Raw genomic sequence first — 16,931 nt, 5'->3', positions numbered from 1 at the left:
TCAAACGAGCTCGGCGGTCCCAGCCTCCACCAGCTTTTTCGCATCGGCCCACCGCAAGATAACGATGTCGCTCTCCTTCAAATCCGCGTACGCATCCGTGTCGACGCCGCGCGCCTCGACGGGCGTGTCCTTGAGGGCGCGGATGAACACGGCCGACTCGAGGTCGGGCGTCTCGATCATGCTGATGCCGGCGGCGGCGTCGTTCAGGTTCTGCAGGTTGGCCGGAAACGACGACAGGAAGGACGACAGGTAGTGGTTGTGCAGCAGGGCCTGGTGGCGGGTCGCGTAGGCCAGCTCCATCTCGGACAGGCGGGCGCGCAGTTCGTCGGTCGACAGGTAGTGCAGGGTGTGGCGGTCAATCTTGGCGATGCGGGCGCGCAGGTAGCTGCGCACGAGGTAGCGGTAGCGCTCGAGCTCGGTCTGGATGACGATCAGGGCGAAGTTGGTCTTGGGGTCCATGTCGCCCGTCATCTCCTCGACCTTCTCGATCTGCTGCTTGATGTTGTCATTGATGCGCTCGAAGAGGCCGTCGGCGGGCCAGCTGTGTGTTTCATGTTGAATCAGCGCGTGTTGGGCAGCGAAGGGGTCGAGAGCCAGGGCAGAGGGCCATACGCCAGGAGCTCGGGTGCAGATCTCTCGGCGATCCAGGCGCGGGTGAGCTCTTGGAGATCGCGCTTTTCTTGTGGTATGCTATGAAAGGTCGGGTCGACTTCCCGGAGGATGTCGTCGATATCCATGGTGGCTGGCCACTGACCACTGTGTGCCTGTGTGCTAATAACGCAAAAGGGCCGCTTCGTTGGAATCAAACTGGGAAGGGTTTTTTGGGGGTGCACAGATGCAACTAGCTCCCCTTGTCGAGCTGACGGGATATGCGCGGTTCTGTTGTCGCGCTGAACGCGGGGCATTCGGGTGGGGGTTGCTCGCTGCGGGCCCCACAATCGGCCTCCTCCCAGCCCTGTCGATGGAACGCTGCGGCAACAACACAGAATGGAATTGGAGTGCCTGCCAAGTGCCGCTTCTTCCCTGCTTCCCGAGACCTCATCCTTGCATCGAGACTGAAACAAACTGCCCGCGAATGATTTTATTTTATTTCATTTTTATTTTATTATATTTTTGAACGAATCACCTAGCATTCAATTCGATCAATCACCGTATCACTTGCCAGTCAGTGTGCGGTTCCCGTAACATAGCCTCAAGGATTTTATCGGGCCATCGTATTCTTCAGCCCAACCCAGGACCCCCCCCCCCCCGCAGCCCCGATCTCCGGCTAGCCATCCAAAAGCGATGGCTGAAGAACACCTCTGTCATTCCGTGGGCGATTCGACAGTTCGACAGCCCCGCGTCAGCTGCACCGCCCGCAGCCCCAATTAGTCAAGCGATGGTTGGGTTCACAAACCTCCCCGAGATCCCGACGGCTTGCGTCAATCTGACCCGAAGAACGAGACAAGAAAAAGGCAACTTTTGACCCTCGCTTGACCCCTGCCTTGAACCCCCGTTAGCTATTGGTTATTATTCGCTCGGGCCTGAGTGGTGCCCGCCATTGCGGGTTGTTGTTGCGTAGCTGAGAAGTCGGTGTACTTCGCATGCGTATGGTCTGCACGCCGCCACATGTCTTGGTCCTTGATTTGTTGTCTGACGCGGTGAACGAGGGGAGCAAAGCTCTGTCTGTAGAACGGGGAGGGATCGTCCCGGAGCCACACTGCTCGGTCAGCCTTCTTGATGCCGTTCAGGTAGTTAGTCCTTGACGTAACATGTTTGCTCTCTCCATGGAACCACATCATGATCCGGCATACTCGCCATGACTTCTGTCTGGGCCCGGCTAGCTGCTGTCATTACCGCCGTCCTGGTGCTTGCTGCCTGTCCAGCCTCATCGTCGATACTGAGACATGGATCTGAAACAAGCCTACCTCTTGCACCTGATGCAAATACCCGGTACCACAACACTTGGTTGGACCCGATTCCCGGGACCGAGCCTCTGTTCGGCCGCCGCGAGCGCACCCTGGACCTAGGCAAGAGAGACTGCCTCGCCAACGGCTCCAATTACTGTTTCGGTAACGATGTCGACTTCTGCCCTGGCTGTGGGAACTGTTGCGTTGATGGGGAGTTCTGCTGCGGGGAGGATAAGGTGTGCTGCGGATCTGGTTGCTGCTCGAGTGATCAAGTATGCTCCCAGGGAAAATGCCTCGCCTCGGTGTAAGTCATGTAGGCTGCCACAAAAGTACCAGGCCACCAAGTTGACAAGCTAAGGGAAACCGTAACTGTTACGTCGACTATCGTCCAAACCATCACACATATTGCGACACAGCGAGCCACCATTTTTATAGCCGAGGTCGAAACATCAACGATTCTGTCAACCATCGATGTCACTATCTCAACCGCGGCCACGCAGACTAGCGTGGTGTGGGAGACGACAACCGCGGTCGCAAGAAGAGCTGCCACTGGTCTGCAACAACCCCAGCCGAGCAAAGGAGGCAACCAGCCGCAACGTCCACAGACCATCGAAGGCCGGGGGACCTCTATTTTCGCTGATCCCACTCCTATCCCAAGGAAAGCGAGACAGGAGGCCACTCCTACGGTGACCGACTATGTCACTGAAACGGTTGACACGACGAGCATATCCTCCATTATGATTACCATCCATACAACTTCAACGGAGGTCACTACAGTCTATCAAACAAACACTCAGTGCGTCTCAAAATATCATCATGGCTAGAGAAGCTGTGATGGGTACCGACTAGCAATGCTTACATCCAATAGCGTCCTCAAAGCAGAAACAACCACCACCATAACCTCCACTATCACAGTCACCTCCAAACCACCCACAACGGTTACCCTCACCGAGACCGCCAGCATAATCCCTTCACCAACCGCATCCGAAACCAACGAGCCCACCTCTTCATCCTCCGCCGCACCAAACGCACTCCCAACCCCAGCCATCGCCGGCATAGCAGCAGGAGGCAGCGTCCTCGCCCTCCTCCTAGCCGGCTTCATCATCCTCTCCATCCGCCGGCGTTGCGGCGGCGCCTTCCGCCGATCAGGGAAACGGCGCCCCTCCGCCGACTCGGTCACCCTCGACTATTTCCAACACCAATTCCACCAGCAGCAGCAGCACCACCACCACCACTACCCGCTCCATTCCGACGAGGACGCAACCCTCTACCCGGGAACCGGAACCGTAACAGGGACCGCAACCGCCAACCGAAGCCGCAGCAGCACCCACACCGGCGCAGGCGCAGGCGCAGGTACACGCACCAGCACAAGCGCCCGCCCCAGCCTCGGCTCCCGACAGCCCACCCTACCGCGCGTCCTACCACAGTTCGCCACAGCCACCGCCGCCGCTGCCGCCCACCACGACGCCGAGTACACCCTCCCCGCCTCGGCCACCTCTCCCGGCTTCCCCACCACCCCTACCACAACCACCAGTCCCGGTACCAACGGGAGCGCGTACAAGGCCGGGGGAGGGGGAGGGGGAGGGGGAGGGTACCTGACCGCCAACCCGGAGCAGTACCAACAATACCACCAGCAGAAATACCAACACCAGCAACACGAGCGGAACGAATCCGGCCTGACGACACTTGTTGGCACACCGTCGCCGACATCGCCTGGGTTTGCGGTGCCGGCCGGCGGGAAGGGGGTGGGGGTGGAAGAGTATGGGTATTTACAGCAGCTGCAGAAGCCTGCACAAAATATGCCGGTGAGCCCTATGAGTCCGGGAAGTCCGGGGGGTTTGGGCGGTGCCGGCGGCGGTGGTGGTGGTGGTGGTGGTGAGTTGGGTGGGAGTCCCGGGAGCGGGTGGGTGTATCGGGTTGAGATGGCAGCGGAGGCGGATGGGGGGAGTAGCGGCGGTGGTGATGTTAGTGGTGTGGGCGGGACGCGGCAGAGGGCGTATTCGTCGCCGTCGGCAGCGGCGGTTGGTGGTCCTGGTCCTGGTCCTGTTGTTGCTGGGGCACCGCCGCGGGTTCCGGCGTGGCGGTATCAGAGGAGCCGGGCGGCGACTGTGGGGGAGCTGGCGGGGGATGTGGTTGAGATAGAGCTGGATGGGAATGGGGTGCGACGGGGTTGATGGGAACGTCTGTGGTGTGGTGCGGTATGGGAAGAGATCTGTCTCAGTGTGCTTCCTGGGAAGCGAACCCTCGTTTTGCTTTTATTCTTTTCCCGGCGTTCATCTTTTCTTTTCTCCTAAGATACCACGGGATAACTTTCGTTTAGAGCGGGCAAGGCGGCGGCTGGGCTGGTTCATAGGATGGGTACATTTCGTACCAGAATAGGCCGTCTGGGATGGTTGGGGCATGCCATACATTCGCTTGAGGCAGGACTCAAGCTAGGGGGATTTTGACGTCGCGGGCGTTGATGTTGCTTCGGTTTTGCAGACTCATAGATACCCTCGTTTTCAGAGCGCATATTTCAATCGAGAACAACGGCGAAAGCCAAGTTGAATGACTTTATTACATCGTCCCCGTGACCCTACCGCTAGTTATCCCGATGCAAATCACTACGCCGTCCGTGAGGCCCGAAAACATAAGAAGGTATATACCACCGTTCCTGCAGTTCATTACAATATACACTATCGTCCCCACACATGGTTCGTCTTTTCACCTCCCCGTCGATACCCAAGATTCATTCGTGATCCAATACACAACATCCCCTTCCCCAAACCCGAATCGTTCATACATCACCGCTCGTACTTTGGTAACGGCTCTTCTGGCTCAGCAGCATTCCTCGATGCCGGTAATGGCAATGCATCTGTCCCCGCCGGACCGTAAGCGTAATGCGATCCATACGCGCCCTCATCTTCGAGCACAGGGGCCGAGGGTTGGAGATCGTGACTAGGGGGGGCACTCGGCTCGGCTGCTGGTGCTGCTGCTGCGGCGCTGCTGCTCCCGCCGTTGTCGTAATCTTCAGGGCATTCGGGCGGCGCGCCGGCTTCAGCAAGCAGCCGACGCCTCTCGAGTTCCTGCTTATCTTCATTCGTATGGGCACCGGTGCTGGTGGACAGATCCTCTAGCGCTGGTGCCGACGGCGCGCCGAAATAGTTTTCTCGCGTTGGATTAGACGGCTGCACATCGTGCGAAGGGCCCGCGACAGGCGTTGGTATTTGGTCGTCGGCGTCGTAGATGTTCTCGCCGTTGGTGAGATGTGAATTGGAATGGCTCGCGACGGGGGCTTCTGGTGGCTGGCTGGGGAGCAACCGTTGTTCGGCACGTCGAATGCGCTCTTTTTCGGTGAGATGGGTATCGTCTGGGATGTCCGGAGGAGGGATGTAGTGGGGGGCAGGCGGATGTTGCGGCGAAGAGGTTCCCCAGTAAGGGTAAGGTTGAGGCGCTTGAAAGTGAGGTGATGGGGTATAGTCCTGAGGATAGTCATCTGGAGGGTAACCGTTGCCGTCCTCGGGGGCGTTTGGCCAGGGTTGTTTCTCATTCATATCGCCATCGTACACATCAGTTTCTAAGACTGGCACGGTGTGGGCGAAAGAGTTCGGCTTCGCCGGCGCTTTGGCTCGCAGCCGGCTACTGTCGGCTGTCCCCACGACGACCTCAAACACAACGCAGATGACGCCCTTCTGGCGCCGGAGCCCGTCTGTATCAATAATGCTTGAGCTCCAAGAGGTCATGGTGGCGGGACCTCCTTCGTACGGGTTCCCGGTCAGGCCGAGAGGTCCCGCCACGGGACTCACTCTCGTGCCAGACGGCTTGATGCCATGTATTTGATTCGCCAGTTTCCCCCCCAGGTCGACGATCACCTCGACGTGGTACTTGAACGAGATCATCTCGTACGGAGCACCTTTGATGGTGGGAAACACGTCTTCGGGCACTCGCACCGAAGCGGTGAGATTGGCAGTCAGGGTGTCCGGGTCGATGATCAACGGGGCAAAGGCTTGTGACAGGTCCTTTCGGAACACGCTGCAGGACCCTGCCGAGGACAGAGATAGGCCGCCCAGCCCTGTCTTGGACCTGGGGTAGTATTCTTCCTTCTCCAACCGCCGAGCCTCAGCCTCGGGTAGTTCCTTGGAGAGCAATGGCGGCGACGAATCTATGCGACCCAACCTATACAGAGTGACGATGACACCGTGCATGCTCTTGATCCGCCTGATGTGCTGGACCGATATTTTGATGGGGACCATGTCTCCTCGAAGACAACCGCCTTTTGGCAGTTCAACGGTTGCCGTGATGGTTCGTTCTTTCACAGCGGGGACTTTCTTCCCAGCGAGTGAAGGGGTTGCGGCTACCGCATAGTTCGCATCTCCCGCTCTGCTTTGGCCAGTGCTGCCACTAACGGCGCTCTCGCTGCTCACACTCCGGACATCGCTTTGCGGGCTTCGAGGATTATTGCCCGTCAGCTCGTGTTCTAGGTCTTCGCCGATCACGGATAGGGAGCCTTCGGTGGAGTTCTCGTTTGCCCGAGACGAGTCAGGCTCAGAGACCGGCACGGCTCCGTCGATTGCGACGGGAACCTTTTCCGCGCTGACAGCAACCTGCTTCTTCTTTTTGGGTCGCTTGGAAATGGGCTCGAGATAGATGGTACGCGGTCGTGGCGGGGCTAGGGATCCTATGTCAAGCTTCTCAACGAGGTAGAGTTTTCGCTCGCAGCTCGTTTTAGGCGCTGTTTTGGTGCCTATGGACGTCGGACGCGTCAGAGTCGCCGTGATCATGTAGGATATTGTCCCGCGTTCGAACTGGACCGATGTAGGTTAGCGACTGACGAAGAAAGTTAGGTCACATAGTGCCCGGAGGGCGCGTACATCTATACTGCTCGGCAAACCATTCGTGGGGAACAGCAGGTTGAAGTTAAACTCGTATTTGCCCGGCTCGAGCCTCCCATCGCCGCTGAGGGTTTGCTCATCCTGAAATAGTCTGACGCAGCCGTTGCCGAGATGTTTATGACGCGAACCACGGCTCGACGTAGTCAAAGCCTCAGCAGGATCAATTATGGGCTCGTTCGTGGGGGCGTTGAGGCCCTTGTAGACGCGCATGTGACCATGGAGCGACACGACCAGGTGGGTGATGCGGACGGGCTTCACGACGGTCAGGACTACGGCACCCTGCACCTGGTCACCCGCACCATACTTGCGATGGGGCTCGGCCGGGCGGATATGGAAGTCGGCGATGTAGCGGGCACGCGACCGGAGGGGTAAGGTGAAGCGCGAGAAAAAGGAGAGGCTGCTGGTCGACGACGGTTCCTGGGAGGCAGACGCGGACGCAGGGGCAGGGTCGGCGGCGCGGTTGTCGGCTGGCTTCTTCGAGAAGCCCATCTATGCTTGTTGCCTTGACAAACAAACCGAGAGGCGAATGCGGATACGTGTTTGGCGCGTTCGGGAAGCGGCGTCTGCGAGATGGGAGGGGGGCGTGTGTGTGTGTGTGTTCCAGCGTTCGGGTTCGGGTTCAAGCGTCGGATGCTGGATGGCCGCGTCGCTGGCCATGCGACACAGGAGGTCGGGCAGGGTCCAACAAGGGCGCGCACGCGTACGATGGATCGGGCTGCGCGCTGGCGGCGTCCGACCGAGTCGGGATCGCGATAGTAGGCTCAAGAGCGGGACCAGAAGAATACAAAAGCCAAGAGATCGTGGACGAGATGAAGCTTGGGGGTTGCATATGCCAAGGCTAGACAGGCTGACTGCTTGGCTTTTGCCAAGATGACAGGAGAATCGTGGGGAGCGGCCAGAAGGTGGAGGACGCTCGAATAAGACAGGAACGGCTGGCTGGGGGGTTCGCGCGGGGTCCTCTAATCTGCGGGAGGCTCCGGGTTCTCCGCTGGGAAGGGGGGGTGCGCCGTTTGGGACGCCGAGGACGGCCTGGAAAAGCTTGACTCGGGGTGATCCAGGGGCTCCAACCCGGTCTTATGTGGGCGGAGAACAAATATCCAGTGCAAACCAGACCTGCATACTCAACGGGTAACGCCGTAGCTTTTGCGCGCACCAAATGGCATGAGGATGGACGTCCCGGATTGCACATACACATTCGTCGCATCTATGTTCCATCAGACGAAATGATGGGTTGCGTTTTCGTCTGACAACACATCGACGCTTTAGGTCCCCTTGACCGAATCATCTGATAGTTGGTCTGCATGGTGAGGGTTGCCGGCGTGGAGAAATCAGGAAAGCTAGACGGGTTAACTAGCACCGAACTGGTCGGTCTGCATGGTAATATTAATAACGGTAACCGAGCCTCTGGAGGGTTCGGTTTATTTCGGTGTCGGGTGTCTCGGACTCACTGAGTCGGTGTAGGTTGGGCGGCCTCCCTTAACTCAATATACTGGACAAGTAGGGAAGTAGGACTAGTATCCGATTGCAGCTTCACTTCCACCATTTGTGAATTTGGTGGTGTGAGTCAAAAGCTACCGAACAGCTCAGGTGCCCGTGTCCGAGGGAAGGTGCGCTCTGTTGACGGTTGATGGGGCAGTGCCCTCCCACCCACGAATACTGTGTCAGCACCCTCAGGGAACTAAACTAACCCCAAAGCAGTGGCACCGCCTTTCGTGCCCACTTTGGAACACTGCTCCCCCAAACTACCGACTCGACCTTCCCAATTCCCGCCCCAGCCAATTCCTGTTAACTGCTGAACTACTGCACCAACATCAGTTCGTACATACCATCCACACAGTACGTGCCCACCTGCATACGATGCTAGGCAACTGTGTTCATGCAGTCGATTAAACATGGAATTTGAACATAGAGGCAACCCATCGCGAAAATGAGAGACATCACCGAGTTACCTCATGATCTTTTTCTTCTCATCATTTGGTATCTCTCGCCTCGGGATTGCGTGCGGTGCCGCGCCGTCAGTCGCCAATGGCACGCTGCCTTCACGAGCGAAGATATTTCACTATTGCTTTTGCGCTGGAATATCCCTCGATGTCGTGAATTACGTTTAGCTGCAGCTGCCGCATCAGGTTCGATCCTGAAAACCGAATTTCCAGCGAATGTGAAGGCCGAACTCGAAGAGGTCGCCAAACAGCCCCGAAATTGGTCCTCGACCTTCGCTGAGGTGGCTCGCCGATATTTCCATTTGAACAAGGGCCGTCCTGGGGTCATCGAGAAGCTCGAGTTAGCCCCGAGTAGCCAGGAACACGGGTCCGTCTTCTCCTTCTGGGGCGTCGCACATTGGAACCGGTTTCTTCGCGTGAGCTATGGGACTTGCAACTTCCACTATCCTGATCCGGTTTGGTGGTACAGTCAGGAAGATGGAGTGTTGGTGTACCCAGCCGCCTTGGAGGTTCCGCCAGAACGCTGTGATGGGCGCATCTATCATATCCTCGACCTGGCCACGGGTCAACGGGTCCCTGTTTCCTTTGACGTCCGCGCAAGGCACGTTCGTCGAGTTCGGTTAGCCCAAGGGGTGCTCATTTTTGAGTGGGCAGAAGCACTGCCCTACCACCAACTCAATGACCGAGAGGTCGTACATCGCCATTTTGTGACGGCTTTCGACGTTATTCGCAAGCCCTCCGGCGCTGCCACAGGGAGGACATGGGCTATCGAGTTCCGTTCCGAGTGGAAGCTGCATTTCCTCGGCCTGCCCCTGAACCGCTCTGACCGCTTCTTTTCGGCACACACTGCCACCCACTATGCCGTGTACTTCTGGCAACCCAACCGCTCACTCTATCAAGATGACCCTATCGAACAGCTGGCTATTTGGGATATCTCGTCTCCCAGCCCGTACCGGCCGTCAGAAGATCCTCAGGGCGGCAAGCGGCCAGCCGTCGCCCGGGCGCCGTCGTTGCCAACTGGTTTGTGGAGCGGGCAGAATCGAACGTCGGCCGGTAATGTACAGGGGCTGGTTGACTCTAGCCCAAATACGAAGACGCAAAGAAGAGCCTCGTTGGCAACTGCTACCGCTGGGCCACAGGTTATCCGACGCATGGCCTGGCGCGAGCTGGACTTCTATGGTTTACGCCAACGGGCAACGCCACGGCTCAGGAGCTTGGCCTTGGATAGCCAGAATCTATATGTGATAGAAGAAGAACACCGGTGGGCCGATGGTCAACATAGCTCCCTGAGCCCACCCCGTGTGCACCTGGTTCGAAGCACCGGAATACCCGTCATCCCAGCGCCAACGCCTTTCACGCAGGAAGCCAGCAAGATTGCTGCTCGGTCTACCACCGACCTCGCCGGGGCCAGCCAACCTGACCCCCCGACGGCTACGTTGTCCAACATTGTCGATGGGCCCGTCAACGGTCCCATGTGGGTCGATACATGCGGCGCAAATGGGGATGTCGATATGAACTTTTGCTGGCGCATGGCGGACACCAACGGCTTCAGACCGAGCATTTCACACGGCGTGTGGCTCGCTCCAACCACGGGACATCACCAGGAAAACTACGACGATCGGTCCCAGCCGCGGTCGCCGCCGAGTCCTGTGGGCTGGCCATGGGCACTCAGTGAAACGAGCTCTTCAAACCCCATATTTGCGACAGAAACGGCTCGCTGGCCTGGCTGGGCCCCTTGTTGGCGTCACGAAGATTTTCCGTACCTGACTGTCTCAGAGATGGTGGATTGTGCCGCCGGCGTACGGGTAACGGCCCGCCACAGCTTCATGTTTGAGGGCTTGTCGGTGCATATCCGCCCGACCGTTGTAGTTAAAAATACTGCGGCGGTGACAATGGCCCAAACCAATGGAGCTACTGGGAAGGCCAGGCGGCGGTCTAGTAGTACGAAGCCAGTCGCAGCAAGAAGCCAGGAAGCATCATTTCCAAACCAGATGTGGTCTGACCTCGCCGCTAAGGGGCATATTGCAGGCGATGAACGGTGGATTGTGGGAGAGGATGAAAAGGGAAGAATTACTATCGTGCGATTCTGAGCAATACTGCAGCCATCGAGCATCCGATTCCTTTACACATTAGAGAGACGCCTAGGAATCCCAAATTGGGTTACTGCCCGCAGGGAGCCTTGCACGATTGCGACGCGAGCGGCTGGCTGAGGTTGCCTCCCATTGGAAGAAGGGTGGGTGACTGAGCCCCTCTGCCCTTTTGGGCTGAGGAGCCCAAGGCTCCTGATCTCAACTGGCACCCCTCGCTCGACTTCCATCTCTCGGGCTATCTGCTCATATTTGAGCGTCAGCAATCGACTATGCGCCTCCTAAATGTCGATACCTTTAAGCTAGAGGAGTTCTTCTCTTCGCCGCCCGCCTACGCCATTCTATCCCATACATGGGGTAACGATAACGAAGAGGTATCATTTCGCGATGTCTTAGACGGGAGGCTCGACTCGGACTCTTCGCGGCCGCTGAAAGTAAGAGGCAGCTGCAAAATTGCCAAGGAAGATGGCTACCAATACCTCTGGATCGACACCTGCTGTATCGACAAGACCAATTCGGTCGAGCTTCAAGAGGCCATCAACAGTATGTACAGGTGGTATCAAGAATGCGGCGTCTGCTATGCGTACCTCTCCGACGTCCGCCCCGGAGAGGACCCGAATGAGGATCGATCAACCTTCTCGTCAAGCCGTTGGTTCCGGCGAGGATGGACTTTGCAAGAGCTCCTCGCCCCGTTGAATATGCGTTTCTACGACGCAGATTGGTCATGTCTAGGGACGAAAGGGGATTTGTGTCACTTGGTCGAAACCGTCACGGGAATCCCAACTTCGTTCCTGTTAGGTATGACCGATCTTCACCAGGCCAGTGTCGCGCAGAGGATGTCTTGGGCCGCTAAGAGAGTCACCAAACGGCCCGAAGACATCGCGTATTCCCTCCTCGGAATTTTCGGGGTCTCCATGCCAATGATATACGGCGAGGGGGATAAGGCCTTCCGCAGGTTGCAGGAGCAAATCATGAAAGACCTCGGGGACGACTCAATCCTTGCCTGGGGATTTGAGCCAGATCCAGCGCCACCTGATGATACAATCAACACCGTTCTGGGGGCCGCCCTTGCACCATCCCCTTCGTTTTTTGCGACTTCAGGGCACGTAGTGATGATGGGCCACGGAGCCCACTCTTCGTTCGAAGTTCATGGTGGATGTATTCACCTCTCGATACCCGTCCGGGTCACAGCAACAGAGATTTTCGGCCTGCTCCAATGTGAGCTTGAACGGGACAACGACAAGGTGGTGGGGATACCTCTCGTCGCTGCGCCTGGGAGACCACCAGGCAACCATTTCAGGTTGGACAACCGTGGAGCCAGATCGCTGCCAAAGCCTGCGCCCGACAGCTCTACCACTTTGGTTCATCTGCAGCTTGATGGCGAGCGCAAGTCACCCACTCAGGCCGTGGGTGCCTGTCTAATCCATATCCGGAAATCCGTCCCGGGCTTGGAGCTCATCGGCGTACATCCAGAGGCTTGTTGGCACAAGGAGAGAGCATTGATTGAGGCGGCAGCCAAACCCGCGGCAGAAGGTGTCCAAAGGATTATAATGCGGTTTCGGGAGGCTGCCAAGGACGTAACCGATTTTGTTACCGTTGTTGAGATCGACGCCGAGGCACAACCCAGCTGCATTCTCATGGTGGCATCCAGAAAAACGACGTTAAGGGAAATCGATAGTCGTCCAAACGCCTGGAGGAAGATGGCCATCGGGCAACAATGCGCGTATAACTCTTCCCTGGCCATACGCATGGATCTACAGCCGCTCCAAGCCTCTACTCCGCAAAGAAGATACGTCCTCACACCCTCGGTAATGCCCGCGGCACTTGATTCCACCGTCAGCGCGACAACTGCGCTAGAATTAGCAGGGCCCGGCGCATTATTGGGCGACTTACGTCGGGCCTACAAAGATCAACAGAGCAAAGCGGAAGAATTACAGGCCACCCTAAAGCAAGAGAAGGACAAGGTATCCCGCAAACAAACTGAGTTGGAAAGGGTGAAGCGCCAGCTCGCCGCCCTCGAACTGGAAGCCCGCCTGTTGGCCGGGGCCGTTGACCGGGGACACAAGGCAAATGCTGATCTACTTGAACAAGTGACGCTGGCCAAACGAATACAAATGGATGCCTGGCGGAAGGTTTTCAGCATAGAAGGGTTCATGGCAAACTATGACGCCGATAAGAAGGCCCCCGAGAACGAGGTTGCCATATCCAAAGCGGCCGAGCATATCTTAGCGTTCGCAGTCGAAAGGGGATACGATAGCTTCGCACGCAAGTTCATCGAGCGAACGGACAATATATCGATACCGGATTGCGAAGGAAGGACGCCCCTCCACTACGCCGCCCACCGTGGCCAGGATGAGCTGGCCCAGATGCTGATCAACAAGGGCGCCGATATCACCTCGCGGGATGCACAAGGGATGACCCCCCTTCATGTAGCCGCTGAGCGTGGGCTCCAAGACATCACCGTGTGTTTACTTCTCTGCGCGGGTGCCGACCTGTTCGCGACGACCAACGCCGGTGACACGCCACTCAGCCTGGCTAGACAAGGGGGACACACTGCGCTTGTGGATCTTTTGCAGTTGACAAACTAGCCCGAGCGGCGCAACACGGGACCCAACGACAGCCCATCCCAACCAACCTCCCCTCCCATCTCCACTCCCACGTACAGGGCCGTTCCGCCTATGCCGCTAGGGTGGGAGGAACATATCATCCACGGCAATCCGCCCCCGGTGCGAGGTCCTCCGAGCATGGAGCGGAGCCTGTCAGCTGCGAACCGGGCCGGTTCCCCCGCCGCGGGCCCCATTACGCTCTGGGAACCGCCCAGCCACGACTCTGACGAACGATCACGGGTGTGTCGGAGTCCCGGATGACTTACGAGTCAAGGCGTCCATGGCGCAGGTAGTGGAGGGCGCATAGAGGTAGACAAACCCCCTCTTCTAGGTAGATGTTGGCGCCCCATTCCCGATAGGGCTGTAATTGTAGTATCTACGTACGTCAGGAACTCGAATGTGGCATGCGCGGTTTCGTGTTATGTGCAAACAAGCTCAGGGGCTAGGAACGCCAACACCTGCGGCGCCAACTCTAGCCCAATACCCCTTTCATTTCACTTGATGTCATCCACAAAGAAATCAGTGAGATACTACCATATTACACACGGTTGTATTGCCGAAGTACAAGGTAAAACCCGAAGGTGGACGAAGTTTGAGTATAGTGGGTCGGAAGTAAATAAAAGGGGTTAAGAATGCCACCTTGGGGGGAAGCAAATTCAACGCTAGCAATCGGGCACAGCGCCGAACACCAGAGAACAAGTATGAAAGGAACTAGAACACCTAAAAATTTTGAATGTCCTATCGTTCCGGGCGCCATACAAGAAAAGAGGAAGAAAGAAAACATAAGGTTGTCAGAAGAAGGAGGGAAACTAAACTTCTTCTTAAACACCTCCCCCAACAGCAACTCATTGTCTCATAGGATCTTGTATACAAACAAACCCCTTCTAATCCTTAGAACCACGAATCCCGCCATCCCCAGTTAACCCCCACGCAAACTCACAAACCGTCAGGTCAAGCTTGAGCCTGCATCGCCACGGGCAACTGCAAAAACCGTGAGTAGTATTGATCCAGCCACCTGGCGGCCATCTCCCCGGAATCTCCAGCGTTTAAATCCCACTGGCCGATCGAGCCGACATAGCCGTCGGGGCGCACATTCACAATGGTCACCTCGTCCGGGAGGAGGCCGCCGACCCACTTGTTGGAGCAGCGCAGACCACATGTGTCCTGTTCGGGGATGTCATCCAGATAAAAGGTCCAGCGGCTATCTTGGAAGAGCGGGGGCAGGCTCTGGATTTCGACGTCTGCTTGAGGCATTGTTGCTATTGAAACGGGTTAGTTCACTGGGCAAGGGGTCGCGGAGAAAAGAAATGAGAGGTAGGTAGGGGTACGTACTGACGAGTGCAAACGTGAATAAGTGGCTGACAGCCGTGTAGCGCTCTGGGCGGAGGTAAATGTCCTCTGGGGCCGGCATGCGCGGCTGCTGAGTGTATGATGCCTGTGCTGCGGCGGAGAGCTGGCAGACGAGAGAGCTGGCTGAGGCGATAGCGCGGCAGAAGGCATCGAGGAAGATACACGACTGGTTGACGTCCCACGCCATTACATAGATGCGGAATTGGCCAAGCATTGGAATATCGAGCTGGATATCAACTGGATTGGAATCAATGTAGCGTCTGACTTTGCCCGGAGGTAGGAGCGAACCCGGTTTGAGTTTGCCGATGAAGTTTGGGATGGACTCCTTCATGTTGATGGCGTTCTCGCCGTACTCGGCTCCGACGCCAGAGATAAGACGCGCATTAGTCCTGAAACTCTCACCAAGCGCGGCGAGATTTCCTCCGGCGACCCGGATTTCGTGTTGGTAATCGAAGTTGATCAAATCGAGGGCAATCTTCCTCCGCTCCGATTCGTAACTTTGAAGTAGCACGGGTTTGGCAAAGCCTCGAACAGCAAGGTTGAGTTTCCAGCACAGGTTCCATGCATCGTGCATTGATGTGTTCATTCCCTGGGCAGACTTTGGCGAGTGCGTGTGGCTGGCGTCTCCGGCGATGAAGGCCCGCTGATGGTCGTCGCAGAATCGGTGCGCAATACGCTGGCCGACCTGATAACGGCCGAACCACTCAATGTTATTCCACTCAAGCTCAAACGGAGCCATTATCTCCCTGGCGCGTTGCATGACGGCCTCCTCGCCGAGCTGATTCTTATCTGCCTTGGGCGAGTTTTTAAGCTCGACGTAGAAGCGCGTTACGTTACGCTCCCGTGGAATCACCAGGATTGAACCGTATTCCTCCGATTGCACCAAAGCCTTAGACCAGATGTCAGGAAAATCGGTCTCCACCTCGCCGTCCAGCACACCCCAGAGCGCAGGTTGCGAGATTCCGTCAGACGTAGCGCCTGGGATGCATCCTCTGACCTTGGAATGGGCACCGTCACCTGTAGAACAGTCAGTCCAGTCCTCAAACCACACCGGTCTCAATGATACGCACATCCAACGAGATACCCCGTGAGAAGAGACCTGCGCTCTTGGTTCACGTTTGTCCGGCAGTTGATCTGGAGAAGCCCGCTATTGTTGTCGCACACGCTGTACGAGTCGAAAGCCGTGTTCCTGCGGATCTCGATGCCGCGCTTCTTCAAGTCGTCGATGAACACGCTCTCAACCACGCCCTGGTGTACCAGCAGGACGTAAGGGTCTATCACATCAACGACGGGCGGGTAGTGGATTTCGCGGCCAATGCGTTTGAGTGGTGTGTCGGCGGTGCTCTGCCAAAAGGAAATGCTGTAGACCCGGACGCCGCGTTGCAGAAGGGGGTCCGCCAGCCGCATTTGCCGAAAGGTCTCGAGTGACTTTGGCTGCAGACCGTCGGCTCTGCAGCACACCTCAAGTCAGAAACCATGGATGAAGGGGGTGGAGATGGCCTAGGGTAGCTTACCTTCCCACCGACGTTTGGTCTGCCCGATCATCCACCACTTCCACCTTGATACCGAACCGGCCAAGGTTACATGCCAGCATCAAGCCTGCCGGGCCTGCCCCGACAACACAAACCTGGCATTTAAGGGGTGCCTGGGGCATGCTCCGGAGCAGGGCCAGGCGGTCGACACACCCAGCCGTGTCCATTCGGTTCTTGCCCTTGCCTTTCGAGGGCTCGCTGGGCACTGTATCGAATACCATGGCTATTGCTGTTTATTGGATAGCAAGTGGGCTGGCTGGTCGCGGGGGGTGGCTGTCCGCTATCCGGTAGGGAACTCCTCAAAAGCTGAACAGGGCCGGCGGAAGCCGTTACCAGTCACAAGGCGTCGTCAAAGATACAAACCAGGCTCTCGATTGGGCCCCGAGGGTGAGAACTGGAGTTGACAGCTCAGTGGTGGACTGCAACGACAGCAAGCGGGGGACCGCCGCAGCTCGAGATGACAACGTCACCTGGAGTTTGGGTGCAAGAGACCGGAGTGCTGAGATAAAGCTACCACAACCGTAAATCCGGCCTGGGTCTTTGGCGAGGGCAGATCCAGAGCGTTGCAACAAACAATAATGGTGACAAGACAGAGGCAGAAACCCTGAATTTAGAATACAACTTGAATCTAATGCTGTCAATGCGGCAGGGGATCT

General features: G+C 57.2%; 5 protein-coding genes across 5 annotated transcripts; 2 read left to right on the top strand and 3 right to left on the bottom strand.

Moving 5' to 3' along the window:
* On the bottom strand, positions 1–737 carry F5144DRAFT_479540 (DNA replication complex GINS protein SLD5; the record flags this gene model as incomplete). The annotated part of the gene is made up of 2 exons (XM_066785171.1): positions 1–541; positions 613–737. The coding sequence occupies 2 exons, from the start codon at positions 735–737 to the stop codon at positions 1–3; spliced, it is 666 nt and encodes a 221-aa protein (XP_066648993.1).
* A 721-nt stretch (positions 738–1,458) lies between these two features.
* On the top strand, positions 1,459–4,150 carry F5144DRAFT_57042 (uncharacterized protein). Its single transcript, XM_066788765.1, has 3 exons — positions 1,459–2,193; positions 2,248–2,685; positions 2,758–4,150. The coding sequence occupies exons 1-3, from the start codon at positions 1,799–1,801 to the stop codon at positions 4,061–4,063; spliced, it is 2,139 nt and encodes a 712-aa protein (XP_066648992.1). The 5' UTR covers positions 1,459–1,798; the 3' UTR covers positions 4,064–4,150.
* A 277-nt stretch (positions 4,151–4,427) lies between these two features.
* Positions 4,428–7,423, bottom strand: F5144DRAFT_56825 (uncharacterized protein). The gene is made up of 2 exons (XM_066788639.1): positions 6,740–7,423; positions 4,428–6,673 (listed from the first exon to the last, which is right to left on the bottom strand). The coding sequence occupies exons 1-2, from the start codon at positions 7,247–7,249 to the stop codon at positions 4,673–4,675; spliced, it is 2,511 nt and encodes an 836-aa protein (XP_066648991.1). The 5' UTR covers positions 7,250–7,423; the 3' UTR covers positions 4,428–4,672.
* A 1,264-nt stretch (positions 7,424–8,687) lies between these two features.
* Positions 8,688–13,375, top strand: F5144DRAFT_589118 (uncharacterized protein; the record flags this gene model as incomplete). Its single annotated transcript, XM_066790002.1, has 5 exons — positions 8,688–10,778; positions 11,051–11,330; positions 11,586–11,893; positions 12,032–12,877; positions 12,920–13,375. 5 exons carry the CDS (start codon positions 8,688–8,690, stop codon positions 13,373–13,375), a joined length of 3,981 nt encoding a protein of 1,326 aa, XP_066648990.1.
* A 969-nt stretch (positions 13,376–14,344) lies between these two features.
* On the bottom strand, positions 14,345–16,496 carry F5144DRAFT_480800 (FAD binding domain-containing protein; the record flags this gene model as incomplete). Its single annotated transcript, XM_066785248.1, has 4 exons — positions 14,345–14,652; positions 14,726–15,760; positions 15,814–16,193; positions 16,258–16,496. 4 exons carry the CDS (start codon positions 16,494–16,496, stop codon positions 14,345–14,347), a joined length of 1,962 nt encoding a protein of 653 aa, XP_066648989.1.
* Between the last annotated feature and the right edge of the window lie 435 nt (positions 16,497–16,931).

The sequence above is a fragment of the Chaetomium tenue genome (assembly GCF_020726465.1).
Source record: "Chaetomium tenue strain MPI-SDFR-AT-0079 chromosome Unknown F5144scaffold_1, whole genome shotgun sequence".
NCBI classification, from domain to species: domain Eukaryota; kingdom Fungi; phylum Ascomycota; class Sordariomycetes; order Sordariales; family Chaetomiaceae; genus Chaetomium; species Chaetomium tenue.
This window is presented reverse-complemented; position numbering and strand designations above follow the sequence as displayed.

Bases quoted from the DNA above. Each gene is read 5' to 3' on its own strand.
- F5144DRAFT_57042 (XM_066788765.1), top strand. From the start codon at position 1,799: ATGACTTCTGTCTGGGCCCGGCTAGCTGCTGTCATTACCGCCGTCCTG. The intron at 2,194-2,247 runs GTAAGTCATGTA...TGACAAGCTAAG, and splicing joins GGAAAATGCCTCGCCTCGGT to GGAAACCGTAACTGTTACGT. The intron at 2,686-2,757 runs GTGCGTCTCAAA...TACATCCAATAG, and splicing joins GTCTATCAAACAAACACTCA to CGTCCTCAAAGCAGAAACAA.
- F5144DRAFT_56825 (XM_066788639.1), bottom strand. From the start codon at position 7,249: ATGGGCTTCTCGAAGAAGCCAGCCGACAACCGCGCCGCCGACCCTGCC. The intron at 6,674-6,739 runs GTACGCGCCCTC...ACATCGGTCCAG, and splicing joins GTTTGCCGAGCAGTATAGAT to TTCGAACGCGGGACAATATC.